General features: G+C 42.3%; 2 protein-coding genes across 7 annotated transcripts in view; one reads left to right on the plus strand and one right to left on the minus strand.

Moving 5' to 3' along the window:
- FKBP15 (FKBP prolyl isomerase family member 15) overlaps positions 1-16110 on the minus strand; it is a 57597-nt gene extending 41487 nt beyond the window's left edge. For 4 of the 5 annotated variants that reach the window (XM_044940468.2, XM_006061253.4, XM_006061252.4 and 1 more), the window contains exons 1-4: positions 15952-16110; positions 7055-7170; positions 1811-1895; positions 1201-1270 (exon numbers count right to left, since the gene is read on the minus strand). In XM_044940468.2, coding sequence (XP_044796403.2) covers positions 1201-1270; positions 1811-1895; positions 7055-7170; positions 15952-16004 — 324 coding nt within the window. In that variant the 5' untranslated portion in view covers positions 16005-16110. Of the gene's footprint in view, positions 1-1200; positions 1271-1810; positions 1896-7054; positions 7171-15951 lie in introns of those variants that run through there. The other variant, XM_044940469.2, reaches the window with a different exon arrangement.
- Positions 16111-16289: 179 nt separating this feature from the next.
- Positions 16290-18858, plus strand: part of SLC31A1 (solute carrier family 31 member 1) — a 34344-nt gene continuing 31775 nt past the window's right edge. Inside the window, exon 1 of one of the 2 annotated variants that reach the window (XM_006061251.3) lies at positions 16290-16440. The gene's annotated coding sequence lies outside the window, so the exon portion shown is untranslated. Of the gene's footprint in view, positions 16441-16884; positions 17032-18858 lie in introns of those variants that run through there. The other variant, XM_025282252.2, reaches the window with a different exon arrangement.

The following is an 18858-nucleotide window of genomic DNA, read 5'->3' on the forward strand; positions in this document are numbered from 1 at the left end:
AAATCTGAATACTAACTGGTAGTGTGCGTGAGATCAAAGAATTACTGTGGGTTTTGTTTAGGAGCAATAATGGTTATGTTTTTTAGAATCTTTATCTTGCAGAGATATGTACTAAAATATTTCCAGCTAAAACTGTATGCTAGAGATTTATCCAAAATAATCTGAGCAGGAGATAAGAAGACAGGTTGGAGTTGAGATGAAAAAGATTAATAACTGTTAGACTTCAGTAATGGATATGTGGGTGTTTGTTATTCTAGTCCCACTGTTTTTACATGTGTTTTGCAAATTTCCAAAATTAAGCTTTTTGTTTTTCATATACAGGAGTGTTGTTCATTACTTTAGCTACCCTGAACAGGTAATCTTCTCTCTCAGTGTCTCAGAGTTTCTGAGGTATGTGGACTGCATGTTATCTGGACCGCTGAAATGCTATTGTTTCCTATGTGTATTTTAACAATGTTCAAAACCTTCTGGAGAAGAATTTGAAGCAAGCTAGATACAATCTACACTGGCCACCTAATGCAAAAAACTGACTCCTTTGAAAAGACCCTGATGCTGGGAAAGATTGAAGGCGGGAGGAGAAGGGACGACAGACGATGAGATGGCTGGATGGCATCACCGACTCGATGGACATGAGTTAGAGTCAGCTCTAGGAGTTGGTGATGGACAGGGAGGCCTGGCGTGCTGCAGTCCATGGGGTCGCAAAGTGACATGACTGAGCAACTGAACTGAATTGAACTGAACAATCTACAAAAGGAAATCAGTCTCTGGGCTTCTAATCACATCTTTTTGACTCAAATCAGTATTCTGCTGTGTGATAAACTGCCCAACTCACCAAACTTTCAAAAAAGATAAACACACACACACACAAGATAAACAGTGGTCATACTCTAAGCATTGCTCATTACCTAACAAAAGAATGTCCTTGGTTACTGAATGACTCTAAGATTCTACAAATTCTTAAGCTAGATTCATATCACAAAGGTCAAACTTAAGGAATTTGAGTGGTTGAATTTGTTTTAATGCACAACAGTAAGCAAAATGTGACTATAAATATCATTATACACCTAACATTAAAAATTCACATTGAGTACAATCATTCTAATCCTCTGACTTGATATATAAGACAAGTCCCCATAAAAACCAGTTCACTGGTATGATTTGGAACACCTGAATATACATGAGACAAGGGGGCATTCTCACCTCTCTGGTTGTGTGATTTCCCAGGACTGCAGCACCAAATTTGCCCTGCTTTACATATTGACCATTTGTGCTACAGAAGTAAGAGAAACAGGTATTAACACTTCCTTCAAACAAGTAGAACCAGCTTTCAGACATTATATATCTCCCAATGGGAGAATGAAAGAGATTTAAGAAACACAGTAACCACCGGTAATGCATGGACTTTATTAGATTAAAAGTAACTGTTAAAAAGAATTCTAGAAGTGGGGAATCTAGGCATTCAGCCTCCAGAAAGGGACAGACAACAGTTTATAATTTAAAGCTCTGACACAACTTCTTTACTCTTTAAACATCTACTACTCAGGATCTTTTAGTGGAGTGGCTTTTTCTGAACTTTTAAAAAGGCTGCTGCTGAGGGTATAAGCACTTCCTAGAGAGAGTACACAAGGTAACGGCTCTTCAAAGTTCTGTGTGCAGAACTGCCCAACTGAAACATTAACAGCATTACTAATACTTTGTCTATGGCAGGACTGAGTAGCCATTTTGCAACAGAGAGGCCTATTGTGAAAAGACAGGAGCTTATCCCGTGGCCCCAAGCAACTTCAGAAAGCGGTCCTTCTCAGCTACTTACTAACGATAGGCATGGACTGCTGTGGCAACCAACAACGTGGAAGTGCCTGCCGTGCTGGGCGCTGTTTTTGGTGTCCCCTGATTCCCTGATGAAGAGATGAAGGAGAAAACAAAAGGTGTCATTCATTTCTTGCTTGAAACTGATTTTTAACCATTAAAGCAGCTTCAAAATTCTTCTTTAACCTTCGAGTTGATGTTCTAATGCTTTTACAACCTTTGTCCTCATCTGATCCACCAAAGGGCCCCTATGGTTAAGGCTGGGGATGAAGAAACTGAGCCTCTAGGCCCCAAGTACCTTACATGATGGCAGCAGCAGCCTAGACTAGAGCTCAGGATTCTGGCTCCATTCCAAACAAATTTGGGGGCTGGACAAGGAGCACTGTCTAGAAAGCAAGATCACATTCCATTACTTTCTTTTCTCCTTCCAATATTTTGACAGCGATAATTAGTAAAAATGAAGTTGTTTCCCCTTCCTTTACTTTCAGAGTTGAAAAATTTTGATATTGAGATTACATTCATAACTTTACCTTCGCAGTGGTAAAGCAACACTAACATTTAAAAATAGTACATTTAGAGTAAATCATATATTCACACCCACCACAGGAACGCAATGATAGAATAGTGAGAACACAGGTGTGGACACAGCAGCTAAGAACTTATTTTCAAAAGAATCCTCATTTGATTCTTTTGGTTGTTGTTAAAAAACAAGACAACAGGCCCAAAATGGAATCACCGAGCCTAAGCTCCAATCCACTAAACAGAGATTCAACATAATCACTGTTTTGGCTCTTTAAGAAATGGAATCTTAAACCAATCAGGAATGATCTCATCAGTACCAGATAGATAATGTGTGATAGGTCTCTACTATCTCCTAAAGGGAAGTGTTCATGGGGTCACGAAGAGTCGACATGACTGAGCGACTGAACTGAACCGAAATGAAAGGAAAGTGACCTTGTAATAAGCAGCCCACTGTTTTGTTTTGCCTAGCATGATACGAGAATCCCTTCTGCCTTGTTTCTGCTCCTTTCTGCCTATAAGAGACTTTCATTTCATAGAGCTCTTTATAGCCCCTATCTACTAGACTGGATGCTGCTCAACTCTAGAATGCAAAGGAAAGGAAAGTGAAGTCTCTCAGTCGTGTCCGACTCTGCAACCCCATGGACTGTAGCCTACTGTAGCTCCTCTGTCCATGGGATTCTCCAGGCAAGAATACTGGAGTGGGTTGCCATTTCCTTCTCCAGGGGATCTTCCCGACCCAGGGATTGAACCCAGGTCTCCCACATTGCAGGCAGATGCTTTACCATCTGATGCCACTCAATTCATGAACTGCTGAATATAGCCAATAAGATCTTTAAAATTCAGTCAGTTAAATTTTATTAACAGTATTGACATATTTTTTCTGTTTATATAGAGTACATGTACACTGTAGAAAACCTGGTAAATTCAGAAACACACAAAGAAAATAAAAACAATTTATAATCTCACCACCGAAACATAAACATCAATAGTATGATGTATTTATTCCTAGCCCTGTTTCTATACACATAAACTTCTCAGCTTTTTCATCTTTTTTTAAAAACAACATTAATGATATGATTTGGCAATTTCCTTTTCTCACGTAATATACACATTTCCTTATACTCTTCAAAAGAATCTCCAAAACAAACATAAAATACCACTAGCAGTATGAATATGCCAGCTTTGCATCCTTGCCAACAAGAGGAGATGAGTTTTCTAAATCTTTACCGATGGGATGGGGGGCATTAGGGAAAGGGGAATGCCATCTTACGGTTGTTTTCATTAGCATTTATTGATTACGGGGAAGCAGAAATTCAACATTTTCTATAGATTTGTATTGGCCATTTATTTTGTTTGATTTTGATGAATTGCCTATTTTAGATTGTTGGCTTATTTTCCTAGTCTGTGGTATTCTTGTTCTCCTTATTATTTTGTAAAAACCGACAACAGTACTTTCCAGTTGTATGTATGTGATGCTACAGAATATAAAACTTCTCTCTGGAGAAATAGTAAATGACCAAGAAAAAGAGAAACTCAGGCCGCAGTTAACACTGAGAAAAAAATTAATGTCTCCCAAGGCTCTCATCTCCCTACCTATCTATCATCCTGAAAATGGAAGGCTGTTCATGGATTTGCTAGAGGGATAAGCGAGTCAGATGTCACAATCATGGGATCTTCTCATTGGCTAAGCATTTCTTCCTCTCTGAAATCAGGATTGTACAGATTCTTTAATTCCCTGCTCATAAGGACTGCTTTTAATATGTGATTTGAAATCTTTTTCTCCTGCAAAGTCTTTCACCTTCCTTTGAAAACATTTTCTCTCTTAAATTTTTTAGTTTAAAAATGTCCTCTTACCAGCCTCCTATTTCTCTTAAGGCATAACCTGTTGTGTGTATTCACACTGTGTTCCTTTTTGTTTAGCCTTCATTTCTGAAATAATTTTTCTGATATCTCTAATTCTTGCCTGAGTCCTGTCACCTACTTCTGGGATTTTAAACTTCTCAATTTATGGTCCCATTTCATGTCTTTATGTTATTTTCTTAATGGTACTAGGTGGCTGCAGTTTTGATCTAGTTGTTAAGAAACATTCTCACAGAATAGAGCTCATGTTGTAGGGATATTATTCTGCTCCTTGCTCTTGCAATAACTTTGCATGGAGTTTGATACTTTTCTATTGTTTATTTTTATGTGAAATTTGCTTTTCTGAACTTTTAGACAAAGGCATGGTTCAGGGTGGCTTTCCTAACTTCATGGAACTCACTCCTCTGCTGTGAGGATTCAAAAAAGCAGGGGGCTTCTGCCTGCTTCCTGATTCTGTTCTAGCCCTACTTTAATCTAAATCTTCTCTCCTTTTCCTTTTTTTTAAATGTATTTATTTGGCTGTACTGGGTCATAGTTGCTGCACTCGGGATCTTTAGTTGCGGCTTGTGGGATCTAGTTCCCTGACCAAGGATCTAACCCGGGCCCTCGGCAGGACAGCACCAGGTCTTAGCCACTGGACCACCAGGGAAGTCCCTAACCTTCACTTCTAATATCCTTAACCTCCTCAATTTTAATTCCATTCCCAGCAGGTTCTTCTTGGGGTGGGGACCTCTCTGAGAAGGTCATCATAGAGGGTGAGTCTCAAAAGTTCATAGAAGCAAGAATGCTCCAGTTCTTCTAGTCCCCATCATCAACCCCTTGTACTCAGCCAATTAAAACAGGCAAAATGCTTTGCAGTTCCAGCTTGACCTGCAGTATTTCTCATGAACACCTGTTGGCTACTTTGGGGTTCTCCCACTCTCAGAGGCAGATATTATTCCATTGCTTCCTGGTTTTCTCCCACACAAATGTTGATACCATGCAAGTTGTGTCTATACCTGCTCATACTTGGGAGGTTCATGAAGATCCTTTTTCAACTGGTTTTATTGTAAGTATTATCCATAAGTTTGTCTATTTTATCTAGTTTCTCTGTTTCTATAGATCTATGAAGAGATTCAAGAGCTATGCTGCAGCCACCTCCTTCTCTACAATAATTTGCTACATAAATATTCCTTGAACAGAGAGCATCTCCTGTATTACTAGTTTTCATTTTATTTGTGAATGCCTACATAAGACAATATAGTTAATTTTTCATTTTAAATACCTCTATAATCCCCCAAAAGTATAATGAATTCACAGTTGTTGTTTTCTAATTTAAAAAAACCAAGTTACTTCACTGGGTAGGGACTGAGGGTATTTGTTTTTATCCACATCCATTAACTCAATCACCATAAAACTGAGTCACAAGTACACTGCTAATGAAAAGATATGCCAGAGGAAATGTAAAAAGCACAGCCTACTAGAAATCTGGCCAGATTATGGCTTGGAGAATAGGACCCACAATCCACGACAAAGCTGTCAAAAGTGACAGGTAAGACTTAGAGCAGGGGTCTGCAAACGCTGTATGTAAAGGGCCAAAGAGTGACTATTTTGCACTACAGGCCATACAGTGTTTGCTGCAAGGGTTCGACTCTAAATATCCTAACACCACCCTCAGTGTCAGCACTGTGCCGAGCACACAAAAGACTCTCAATACTCCCCCCCTTCATCCAGCACAAATTTAATACAATGTCTCTTACCGCTTGTTCTGCTCTGGGCTATTTATTTCTTTTTTAAAAAATATTTTAACGTCAACTTTTGTTTGCTAATTTATTTATTCACTTGTTTGTTTTTGGCCACACTGGGTCTACATTGCTATCCGTGGGCTTTTTCCAGTTGCGGTGAGCAGGGACTGCTCTCTAGTTGCGGTGAGCGGGCTCCTCACATCCACCTCGCGGTGGCTTCTCTTGTTGCGGAGCACGGGCTCTAGGCACGCAGGCTTCAGCAGTTGCAGCACACAGGCTCAGTAGCTGCGGTGCGGGGGCTTAGTTGCTCTGCCGCATGTGGGATCTTCCCAGACCTGGGATCGAACCCGTGTCCCTCGCATTGGCAAGCGGACAATTATTCATCACTGGACCAGCAGGGAAGTTCCTGGGCTATGTCTATCAGTCCCTCACTCCTCTTCAGACTTTTACACAAATACAGCAAAGTGCAGAGGAGGGCAGAAAAGTTTTGGAGTAAGTCAGATCAGGGTTCAAATTCCAATTCTCTCACTTACTGCTTGTGACCTTAACTATGCCCCTAAACCTCTCTGAGCCTCTAAAATGGTGGCAGTCTCACCTATTTCACAGAATTGTTAAATCAGACAATCCAAGTAAAGCGCCTGAGACCAGACATGTGGCAGGCATTTAAAAAATATTAGACTCTTCTTTTCTCTTTTTATTCAACAAGTTTTCACTCATTATTTCTTGTGTTCATCATGATGAAAGGTACAGGTGATACAGCATCGAGCATCATTGTCTAGTTGGGAAAAACTCACTGTCAGCACATATCTAACCCATCCAGGTGAAGGATGTGAAAGGCAGCTCTTCCTTCTTGCCAAAACATTGGACAGTGCCTACTTAGAGAGCCTTGGGCAGAGTTTTGGAGAGTGGTTTCCACGTGGGGCAGAAGGGCTTGCCTGTGACCTTCCTCCATCAGATTCCAAAAATGAGCATACTATCTAGCTGCCAGAATTCAGAATCTGAGAGCTCAGAGCAGTATGTACCTCACTGGTGGTGAGCCTGGCCAAACCGATCAAGGATGGATGACCTGGCATGTCACCTTTGGAAGGCTGTTTACTGTTCCAACTAGCCTGTCAGAGGTCAATCCTAACCTCTTAACTTACCGGTTGGTGCTGTTCCCTGGCCTTTCTTGGGTTGCTTTGGAGCTGTGTACTGGAAGAATTCATTTCCATGGCCAGCAGCTGCTTGATCCAGTCCAAAAAGAGAAGCCAATCTGGTACTGTTGCAGAAAATGAAAATGATGTTTCATTTGACATATTTCAAACCTGGGATTATTACAAATGCTGCTCATGCTCCACCCTTGAACAAATCCCTCCTCGACTGTATATCCCACCATTTGTTATCAGAAGCAGCAGCTAAGTATCTTTGAAGTCAAGACTGTATTTCTGATCTGGGCAGCACCAAGTGGCCTTGCCCACCCACAGGACTTTGGTCAAGGTGTCTCTTTTTTCTGGACCTCCGTTTCTTCATCTGTAAATTAAAGGGATTAGTCCAGGTGTCCTCTTCAAACTGTACATTCTTACCTTTAGCAAGTCATAGTTTCCTATTTTTTGCTAGTTTGTTACACTGAAGTAAAATTATATTACAAGGAATTCCTGGTGGTACAGTGGTTAGGGCTCTGAGCTTTCAAAAAAAAAAAGAAAGAAAAAGAATATTGTCACCTTTAAAAAAAAAAACAACTGTATTATAAGCTTACTCCATCAAACATAATCCCATCTATGATTCCATCCTTCATGGCAGAATCATTCTTTTACTATCCCTTATGATGAATCTTATGTACCAGCTATTCCACTGAAACTGCTCTTACTAAAGTCACCAACAATCTCTTTGTTAATAAACAGTTTGTCTTTATCTTATTTGGCTTTCATGCTGCCTTTTTACACTGTCAACTAATTTGTTCTTCTTTAAACAAACTCTTCTTTTGACTTCTGTGGGAATATCTGCAAGGGTGGGAAGAGGGGATGGCCCAAATAAGAGGTCAATAAATGTTAATGGGATCGCTCTCTTGTTGTCTTTCCATCTCTCCGGCTCATTTAACTCCTTGGTCTCTTCTACCACTGTCCAACCTTTAAGCATCCATGCTCCAAGATTCATTCTATCCTTTGGCAATCGAATTTATTTACCTTGATATCGGTGCTATCCAAATGCTGATGATGCTCAAATCAGTATTTCTAGTACAAAATTTCTTCTGAATGCCAGACAACACAGAATCCCACAGGGAACACAAATGCAACATGTCCAAACCAAAACTTGTATCTTCCAGTGTCCACTGCCTCATAAAACCTGTATTTACTCTTGTGCTTCTCCCTGAATGACATTTTATGTCAGGGTCCTCAAGACCACCTTTAGGCTCAGTGATTTGCTAGAAGGACTCGCTGGGCTTAACACCTAGTTATAGCATAATATATATAATATTATACTCAGGGCTGAGGTCTATTAAAACAAAAAGATACACAGCAAAATCAGCAAAGGGAAAAGGTGCACTGGAGCAAAGTCCAGAGGAAACCAGGAACAAAATTCCAAGAGTCCTCTCCCAATGGAGTGATATAGGACATGTTAAAATCCTCCACCAATAAGTTGTAATAACGTGAGTGCGGTCTGTCAGGAAAACTCATTAGACATTCAATGCCCAAGGTTTTTTACTGTGGGCTAATCACACAGAAGGTGCTTCCCTGTGGCTCAGTGATAAAGAATCTGCCTGCTAACACAATAGACAGAGGTTTGATCCCTAGGTTGGGAAGATGCCCTGGAGAAGGAAATGGCAACCCATTCCAGTATTCTTGTCTGGGAAATTCCAAGGCCAGAGGAGCCTGGTGGGCTACCGTCCATAGGGTTGTAAAGGCTGGACACAACTTAGCAACTAGAGAGCCAACAGTCACATAGAAACCTTCTAACATGTACCAAAATTCTAGACTCTCATTGTTGGCAATAATGAATAAAGCTGCTAGAAACATTAAAAAAAAAAATCTAGACTCCCAGAAGAAAGACATTTCAGTTCAGTTCAGTCACTCAGTCGTGTCTGACTCTTTGCGACCCCATGAATTGCAGCACGCCAGGCCTCCCTGTCCATCACCAACTCCCGGAGTTCACCCAAACCCATGTCCATCAAGTCGGTGATGCCATCCAGCCACCTCATCCTCTGTCGTCCCCTTCTCTTCCTGCCCCCAATCCCTCCCAGTATCAGGGTCTTTTCCAATGAGTCAACCCTTCGCATGAGGTGGCCCAAGTATTGGAGTTTCAGTTTCAACATCAGTCCTTCCAATGAACACCCAGGACTGATCTCCTTTAGGATGGACTGGTTGGATCTTCTTGCAGTCCAAGGCACTCTCAAGAAGAAAGACAAGGTTCAGTATAAACCATATCATTTGCACAAACAGTTGAGGCACAGTGAGCTGCTCTTATCATTTGTGGAAAGCTTTATATCACTGTGGCGAACTGTCTGTCAATCAAGTTCCCAGCTGCCAGCAAAGGGTCAACCTTGTAAGCAGGACTTTCTAAGGATAACAGTCTCAGGTTCAAATGCAGGCTACAGTTACACGGTGGAACTTCTAATTTCTCATACAAGGCACTATCTTTCTATTCTCCAGTCTTTGGATATGCTATTCTCTCTGCCTGAAACATTCTTCCTCTGGAAGCTGCTCCTTAATCTCAAAGACTAGGTTAGCTGATCTTCCTATCCCAGAGAACTCTGCACTTCATTCATTCAAGAAATATGCAGCATACCCTATGTTAAGTGCTACATATACACCAGTGAGCAAAACTGGGTTCTGTGTTCAAGTAGCTTATATACTCTAACAAGGGAATTAGACACACACTATACAACTGTAACCTATAACATGAGATATATAGCAAGTGGCTGTTATATGGAGTATAACATATAGATCACGTTAACACGCTATAGAGTGTAACATAGAGATCAATAAAAGTTATTCAGCCGTTTATCATCTAACATGGTAATTGATTATTTATTATGATCACTACTTGACTGTATGGGCTTCCCTGGTGGCTCACCTGGTAAAGAATCCGCCTGCAATGCGGGAGACCTGGGTTTGTTCCCTCGGTTGGAATGATCCCCTGGAGAAGGGAACGGCTACCCACTCCAGTATTTTGGCCTGGAGAATTCCATGGACTGTATAGTTCATGGGGTCACAAAGGGTCGGACACGACTGAGCGATTTCACTTCACTTGACTGTATGGGTTTCCTAGGTGGCTCAGGCGTCATCCCTGGTGGCTCAGAAGGAAAAGTGTCTGCCACAGTGCGAGAGACCCAGGTTCGAACCCTGGATTGGGAAGATCCCCTGGAGAAGGAAATGGCAACCCACTCCAGTACTCTTGCCTGGAAAATCCTATGGATGGAGGAGCCTGGTGGGCTACAGTCCATGGGGTCGCAAAGAGTTAGACACAACTGAGTGACTTCACTTCACTCAGTGGTAAAGAATCCTGCATTGTAGGAGAAGGAAATGGCTACCCACTCCAGTATTCTTGCCTGGGAAATCCCATGGACAGAAAAGCCTGGTGGGCTACAGTCTTTGGGGTCTCAAAAGAGTCCAACATAACTTAGCAACTAAACAACAAACTTGACTATATTTTCCCTATGGTCTGGTATGTAACAGGCTCAATAAGTGAACTCAAAGTCTAATATAGCTCTAAGTTCCACTTCTCCAAAGCCACCTTTAGTTTAGGTAAAGTAAATATTGAAGCTTCCCAACAACTTTTTTTGGCTATTTCCCATGGATAATTTTAACATATAATACATACTAGATTTTACAAAATAAATTTAATATGATTTTAAACTAATACCTTGTTTTCTCAAGGTAGTGAGTATACTGTGAGTTTCCTGTAAATAGAGCCAGCGATGCCTACTTTGATGGACCAAGAGGTTTCAATGAGATTACATAGAGAGCAGTGCTGGCCTACTTCACATTAGGATATCAACAAATGCTAATGAAATTTCAAGAAGACCAAGAGATCTCCTTTTGCCTAGGGCAATCAGAGCAGGTTCCCTAAAAGAATTTTAAGATCCTAGGAGAGTTGAGCAATGCCTTTAACTTTGTGAAAATTTTGCAAAGGTTAAAACCTTGTTAAGATTAACAGATTATGCACAAATCATGAATGTCCTTGTTAGCTTCAGTACTGAATTTATTGTTCTAATTTTTCAGATTTTTTTTTCAACAGAAAGACAAAAGTACTATAGGTAAACTCTGCTCCATAGATGCCCTAAAGGCCAGCCAACTGATGACTGCAAGTCAATCCACAAGTCAGGTCAACCCCATCACCTTTCAGATTAAAGCTATTTTCTATTAATTTTTAAAATGAACTCTACACAGACTAAGGGCACAGGATTTTTCTAAATTATTACATTTTCTACTTCTAAAGTGTTCTCAAATGTACATTGACATTGACACTGAAGTTGCTCAGTCATGTCCGACTCTTTGAGACCCCGTGGACTGTAGCCTACCAGGCGCCTCCGTCCAAAGAATTTTCCAATGGAGTGGGTTGCCATTTCCTGCTCCAGGAGATCTTTCTGACCCAGGGATTGAACCCGGGTCTCCTGCATTGTAGGCAGATGCCTTACCGTCTGAGCCACCAGGGAAGTCCCAAATGTACACACCCCCCTAATTACTTTAGCAAGAATGAGTTTGCTAACTCTGGACTTTAGTCTCTAACTTTATAATTCATAGGAAAAGTCATTACAGCATTAATCACATTTAAAAACTAAATGCTAGCCAATGCGTTCAGGTATCAAAGTCCTTATCTAACCTTAGTTTTATATTCCTTTTCTTTTCTCATTCAAAACAGAAATATACACATTTAGGATCTATCAATATATTTTAATAAATGCAGATTCTTTTTGTTGTTAAAGTACTTCTTTTCCAAACTGTTGTATCAAACATTTACTTCTATTATAATAAGAAGGCACATGGGTAGTCAGGCATATGAAATCTGCTTGCCTGATTTCAAATCCAGGTTCTTCTACCTTTTAGCTCTTTGACCATGAGCAACCTACCTCTCTGATCTTTATTTGCAAAATGAGAATAATAGTAAAAACTGCCTCAGAGAGTAGTAGAGAGAAATTAATACGATATTACATATGTCGTATTTAGTATAGTACCTGGCACAGAGTAAGTACACAATATGTTTTATACACAGGTGTACACATCCTTTTTTAAGGTAATAACCTTAAAAATATCAATTCAACTCAGATACCCCTAGAAGGGAGAGAGCATGCTTGACTGATGCACAAGCTGACCTGGAACTATGAACAGATACCAGCATAAATACAAAGCTACAAGACTGGGAAAAATCTCAAAGATCACTGAGAACAACCCCATTATTTAATAGATTGGGGTAGAAGGCAATGGCAGCCCACTCCAGTACTCTTGCCTGGAAAATCCCATGCACGGAGGAGCCTGGTGGGCTGCAGTCCATGGGGTTGCGAAGAGTTGGAGACGAATAAGCGACTTCACTTTCACTTTTCACTTGCCTTGCCTGGAGAATCCCAGGGACGGGGGAGCCTGGTGGGCTGCCGTCTATGGGGTCGCACAGAGTCGGACACGACTGAAGTGACTTAGCAGCAGCATGGAGAGCCAAGGATGGGAAGTGAGTGACTTCAAAGTCATATTCCTAACTGGGGGCAGAATCAACTTCAGAATCGAGGCTTTTCCATATCTTTTATAGAACTTAAAGATGCTTTCTGATGATCAGTTCTAAATTTCCTTTTTCTACCTCTACAATGGGGATTTATCATTACTATGCTAATCAGATTTGTCTACATATAACTTTTACATAATCTAAAACACAAGCATATATATTACTGGCCCCCTAAAAATGCTTTTCGATTATTATTACTGAACTGTTTCATTCCATTATTAACTGGAAGTTTCCTAGTGGCAGGAACTGTGCCTTATTCCTATCTTTGTCAGCTGAAGCCAAGTACCATACACCTGGTAGACATTCACATATTTCTTCATTTCAGTCTCAAAGTGGAGAAAGGGCCAAGACCCCCACCAAAAAAAGCATCCTGATTATTACTTTACTACTTCTAGGTTAACCATGGACCAAGAGGACTGAAAAATTGGAACACAAATTATTAATCATCTAGACAGCCATCCTAGGTACCAATACTCCCACTTCTTTTAGGCTTGACTATCTTAAATAGAATCAAGCAAGTCACACATTTAAGTCATGCATGCGTGCGTTAGTTGCTCAGTCATGTCCGACTCTTTTCCACCTCATGGACTGCAGCCCGCCAGGCTTCTCTGCCCAAGGGATTCTCCAAGCAAGAATACTGGAGTGGATTGCCACTCCCTTCTCCAGAGGGTCTTCCCGACCCAGGGACTGAACCCTGATCTCCTTCATTGCAGGTAGATTCTTTACCATTTGAGCTATAGGGAAGTCAAGATACTGTCAACTACAAACTGGCTCTTGCCAAGAGTATTGGCAGAGACAACAACAAGGGCATTTGCCAGCTGCCTCTGAGGAGATTGAACCCTGTGCTGCTGCAGCTGTTTACCTTGACAGTCCCTGAGGGAGTTCAGGGTGGAGTGAGGCACTCTGTGCTCCAGGATATCTGGTGGGACAGGTCTTTAGATAGTTGGGTATTTTCAGGATAGTTGGGGTATTTCATGATCCCAATCCTATCATCTCTTCATATCTAGAAAAGTACTAAATCCCTTCATGATGACATTAGATCCTTTCAACTATCAGAAAACCTCTTGTAAAATAAGCTTGATTGCACTGAACTCCTTCACCAAAATCTTATATGTTGACCTTCCCTGAGTGCCTCTTTTGAGCAGTCTCTCAGAGCTATCTGAGGTGCTGCCTCTCAGCCTGCAGTCCTCATTTTGCCCCAAATAAAACTTAACTTGCAACTCTCACGTTGTGCATCTTTTTCAGTGGAGAATACTTACAAATATAAGTAATATACAAGAGGAACTGAAAGGCAGCCGCAGTGCTCACTGTCATATGTTCTACTTCCTTACAGGGAATCACAATAGGAATAGCTGAATCAGGAAATGCTGGTGAAACTGTCTGTATTCTCAACCTTAAACTTAAAAGTTCTCTGTATACCTTTGTTTACTAAGACTTTTTTCATTCAATTAGCTGTTGTCTGTGTTTAGGGGTGGAGTCTCATGCCTACAACTAGCTTCTCAAGTCCTTGAAAAGCCTGCACAGGAAAGCAGCGTAGCTGAGCCACCAAGAACTTATCTCAGGCCAGGAACCTCAGGAAGAGCACATGACTGTTATTATCTATTCAGGAATTTTCAGTCAGCAGTGTTTGTTGCATCAAAGTTGGAAGCCCTAAACTCTACTTAATATTCTAATTTAATAACCTATATGGGAAAAGAATCTGAACAACATTGCCAATCAACTATACTCCAATATAAAATAAAAACTAAATTTAAAAAAAGTTGGGAACCCTAACATTCATTTAAACTTCCCTCCAACACTTTGACCTAGTGAAGAATGTGAATCTAAAGCATACTTCGTAAACTTTCAAAAGGTACAGCCATTTGAAAAACAGGTTGTTAAGAAAAAAACATTCATCCAAATGGCTGACTACACAGTCAACAGCAACAGGCTGGATGTGTGGAAATATTAGTGAATGCTTTGGGTGGAGTAGGGAAAAAAAGGAACCAAAGATTGCTTAACTCTAAAATAACTGAGCAACCGAAAGAACTCAAGATGAAATTAAGTGGATGCAGGCCATCCAAAGCGAGGGCAGGGGTGGAACAGGGCAGTGAGGATGAAAAGGGAACTTAGGCTGGCTAATATAGAACTAGTCACTGTGCAAGTCAAAAGATCCTATTTAAGAGCAAAACAGAGTCAGTGCCATTTTATGTTAATTGAACTCTCCACCAGGGCTAGAAGCAATCAGAGAGCACACACAGAAGCTTAATCATCTCTGTAACCTCTAAGCATTTAGTAGAATAAGGATTGTAGGATTGTATACTGGTGTTTTCCTCATTCTTGGGTACCTTCTTAAATTGGTTAAACAGATGTTCAAAGAAAGTGAAAGTGAAAGTCTCTCAGTTCCCGGGGAATCTTTGCGCAGACTCTATACAGTCCATGGAATTCTCCAGGCCAGAACTGGTTAAACAGACGTTCAAAGAAAGGTTCTGAAAACATCAGAATTTGGCAGTTCACAAGTCTGAAGGCAGTCAAGCGGTCTACCAACACATCACAAGGGAAAAGGTTAAAATGATTACTGGAAGAGACAAGGCCCTGCCTCTTGAAGACCTGTACCCCAGACTGGTGTGTGTGTATATATATATATTGACTGGGGACAGGGGACAGCAGTTGCAGTTTCTTACATGGGCTCTAAGCTTTAGAGAGCAATTTCCCAGTTATTATTCACTGGGTAGGCACCTCCTAGAGCAGTCACTATGTGCCAGGTACTGTGCTGAGCGCTCGACAGCAAGAACAGACTGAACAGTCCATGTCCTGTTTAGGGCTTATAATCTAGTAGGTTCGGTGTGCAAAGATAAAGGTAAACACACCTAGTTGTGGGGATAAGAAAGAGAATGCAATTTATTCTGCCTGGGGCCGTGGGAGAAGGGAAAGCACCGAAAAGGTGACATCCGAGCTAGGCCTTGAAGGATGCTGAAGCTGACCCACCAGGGCCAATTCTGAAGGGTCAACGTCTTGTCCACGGAGCAGAGAAAGCCTCATATCGGCACCGGTGGACTCATAAAAATTCTTAGGTATTTTTATCAACAATTATACCCATTTCACAGAAGGACAAACTGTGACCCAGAAAGCAAAAGTTCCAACCCTATGGTCATACTATGCTTCAGGGGAGATGTCAGGTCCAGAATCCGGGTGAACAGACTCAGCACAGTTTCAGTTCTGCCCAGATTCTGGAACCTGCACAGCACCGGAATGTGGCAAGGGTCTCGGGACCCGGAAGTTGGGAAGAGGTCTGAAAAGAGAGCGACCCCCTCCAACCGATCTGCCAGGCTCTCAGCCACGCTCTCTTGCCCTACGCTTCTGCACTCACCCGCCGCTAGGCGAGAGGAAGTCGGTATCGTCTTCGTCGACCGCACCGAACATTGCGCCGCCTTTCGCCCCACTTCGTGGAGGAAGTCGGAGCGTTTCCAGAGACTTTCAACGCCGACGTCGTAAAATGCCGCGGCGGCGTGCTGCTTTCCGGCAAGACGAACTCTCGCATGGTTATTGGGCCGGGAGGAGACTAGGCTCTGGAGAAGGTGGAGCAAAGGCAAATGAGAGGACCTGGCGGGCGAGGCCTGATGAGTGACGTAAGCTTCTCCAGCCCTCAGAGGCGGTGAGAACAGCAGGCGCTCCAAAACTCTGGGCGGCGATTGGCCAGCGAGTCAGGGGGCGGGGTAGGGGCGGGAATTGACGCTTCGTTGGCGGTCTCGGACACGTCGCGAGGGTCAGAAGTGGAGGGGCTTCTGAAGAGTCCTGGAGGTGTGACGGATTAAGGATCTGAGAGAGAGGCACCGGTGGCGGGACTCGATCTGGAAAGGTAAGGCCTCTTCTGCCCCTCTCGCAACTCGGGCACGAACACAGTCCTTTCTTCTCCGGGACAGAGACCTCCACGCCACTCTTCTCTGCTCCGCAAAAGGAGAAAGGGCCCGGGACCGGAGGTCTGGAGACCTGAGCTTTCGGCCCAGCCCCCATTGGGACATAACTGGAGTGACCTTGGGTCAGGGTGCTGCGTGCCTCCGTTTCCCTGTGTAGAAAACGAGTCTGGTCCCCCTGCCGCTTGTTCCCTGTGGCCGCCCTCGCTGTTTGTTCAACGAGCTGTTTGTCCAGTGCTTCAGTGTGCTGGCTGGTCAAGAAGCTTTAAGACCTCAGAGGTCATCCAATTCAATCCCAGTCTCCTCGTAATCCCAGACTTCACAAATATGGAAAGACAAGAACTCAGCACTTGGATGACTAGTCCGAGGTCACACAGAGTAAAGGGCTGACTGAGGGTGGATCCCTGGTTTCTTGATTAGGAACTGAGCGAGCTGCCTGGTCAACAAGAATGGTATCAACCCTTAAGTACTGTGTACTCTCACAGAGTGGGGATACCTCTGGAGAGAGGTTCCTTCCCTAGTGTCTACCTACGCAGGTGAGGAGCAGGAGAGCTGGGATGTTCTGGGGGCGGGTGATGGAAAGGAGGAAACTTCAGAAGCTGGAAATCCCTGGCCCCAACCTTGGCCTGGGTTTTGCTTAATCTTCTTGCCACAAACCTAAGTAAACATGATTTGTTGTCGACTTCTTTCCAGTTTGCATCCTCTCTATCTGATATAAGCATTTCTTTGGTTAACCTGGTGTCATTTTTGGAACAATTTCTGGGTAGGCCTAACTTAACCGAATAGGTGTGGATAAGCAGATTATGTCCCACCTTAGCTTCTTTACACAGATCTCAATCATATTAGGACAACATGTGTCCCTTACCTGAAAGTTTTAATCTGTTAGCATGAATGCGGAGTGAAGTGGTTGGTAACTCCTTCCCAGAGTTTTAATGCCTCTTAGCACTTAGCTTGTTCTGCTTTTTATTATAGTTTGTGTGCCTCTATTAAATAGTAAACTCCTCAAGGACGGTGACCGTTTTATTCATCTTGGTGTCTCCTGTGTCGCCGAGCACTGTGCCCTCTTGCCTGTAATGGGTTCTCATTTACTCTTTGTTAGACTGAGTAGTGTAATTCAGCCTTGTTTCCTTATTCCTTAATTTACTCTTAGCATATTTTTTTCCCATGTGACCCAGAGAGCCTAGCAATGGCTCTTGCCTTGTCTAAGTAGCTTCCAGAAAGATAAAAGTGCTGTACTAGCTGTGAACTGTCTGGGTAGCTTAGTCTCTTGTCAGTTGAAGATGACTTTAATGTTGTTTAAAGCTCTAGGGAAGGGGAAAAAGAGGAATGGGATAGCTAGAAATATTATATGTAGGTCTAATTTTTGTTTGTAAAGATTCCTCTGTTAAATGGAGGGACAGGACTGTTGTCTGCTTCCTGTGTTTATTTTACAGATTAAGATGGTTAAAGCCGTGAAGGCTGACAGTGTTAAAGCAATGATGCAACTGGAGTCTAAGCACTGGAACTGGAATGCTTTGTGGTAGCTGTCTTTTGAATGTGAGCTTGGCTGCTCTGGGTGCAGGGGAAGAATAATCTACATAAGTAACAGCTCTTTCTTCCCCCTCTCCCTAGGACTGGTTATTGTCATCCCATCACTGCAGCATCTGAATAGTGCTTTTTACAAATGCTAAAGGAGACCATTGAGCACTTATCTTGTGTTCTTGAGTTGGGAGTGTTTTTTCAGCAAAGCATTTTTTTTTTTTTAAACCTTTTAATTTTGTATTGGGATATAGCTGATTAACAATGTTGTGATAGTTTTAGGTTAACATCAAATATCCAGGGTGTTTAAGTTGCCTTTCTAGATAGGCAGGAATCCTAAAATCTGGATCATGGATCAGCCTTTTTAGTGAGACACCACAAATATGCATGCCTAGTTTGCCCTTGTAGGACACAGCTGCTGGTTCTAATTGGCAATGGGAGAAACGAGAAGACAGTGGTGAGCCTTCCTCAGTCTTCCAGGCTTTTTTTTTTTTTAAGATTTATTTACTTTTGTAAAATTTTTGGTTGTCCTGAGTCGTCATTGCTGCACACAGGCTTTCTCTAGTTGCGGAGAGCAGGGGCTTCTCTTGTTTCGAAGTGTGGGCTCTAGGTGCGTGGGCTTCAGTAGCTGGGGCTCACAGGCTCTACAGTGCGGGCTCAGTAGGCACATGGGCTTAGTTGCTCCATGGCATGTGGGATCCTCCCAGACCAGGGATCGAACCCATGTCCCCTGCATTGGCAGGCAGATTCTTAACCACTAGACCACCGAGGAAGCCCAGTGTTCCAGGCTTTGGACTGCAGGATTGAGTGCACCTAAAGAAGCCACTGTCTTCCTGAAGTAGAAT

The sequence above is a fragment of the Bubalus bubalis genome, chromosome 3 (genome assembly GCF_019923935.1).
Source record: "Bubalus bubalis isolate 160015118507 breed Murrah chromosome 3, NDDB_SH_1, whole genome shotgun sequence".
In the NCBI taxonomy this organism is placed as follows: domain Eukaryota; kingdom Metazoa; phylum Chordata; class Mammalia; order Artiodactyla; family Bovidae; genus Bubalus; species Bubalus bubalis.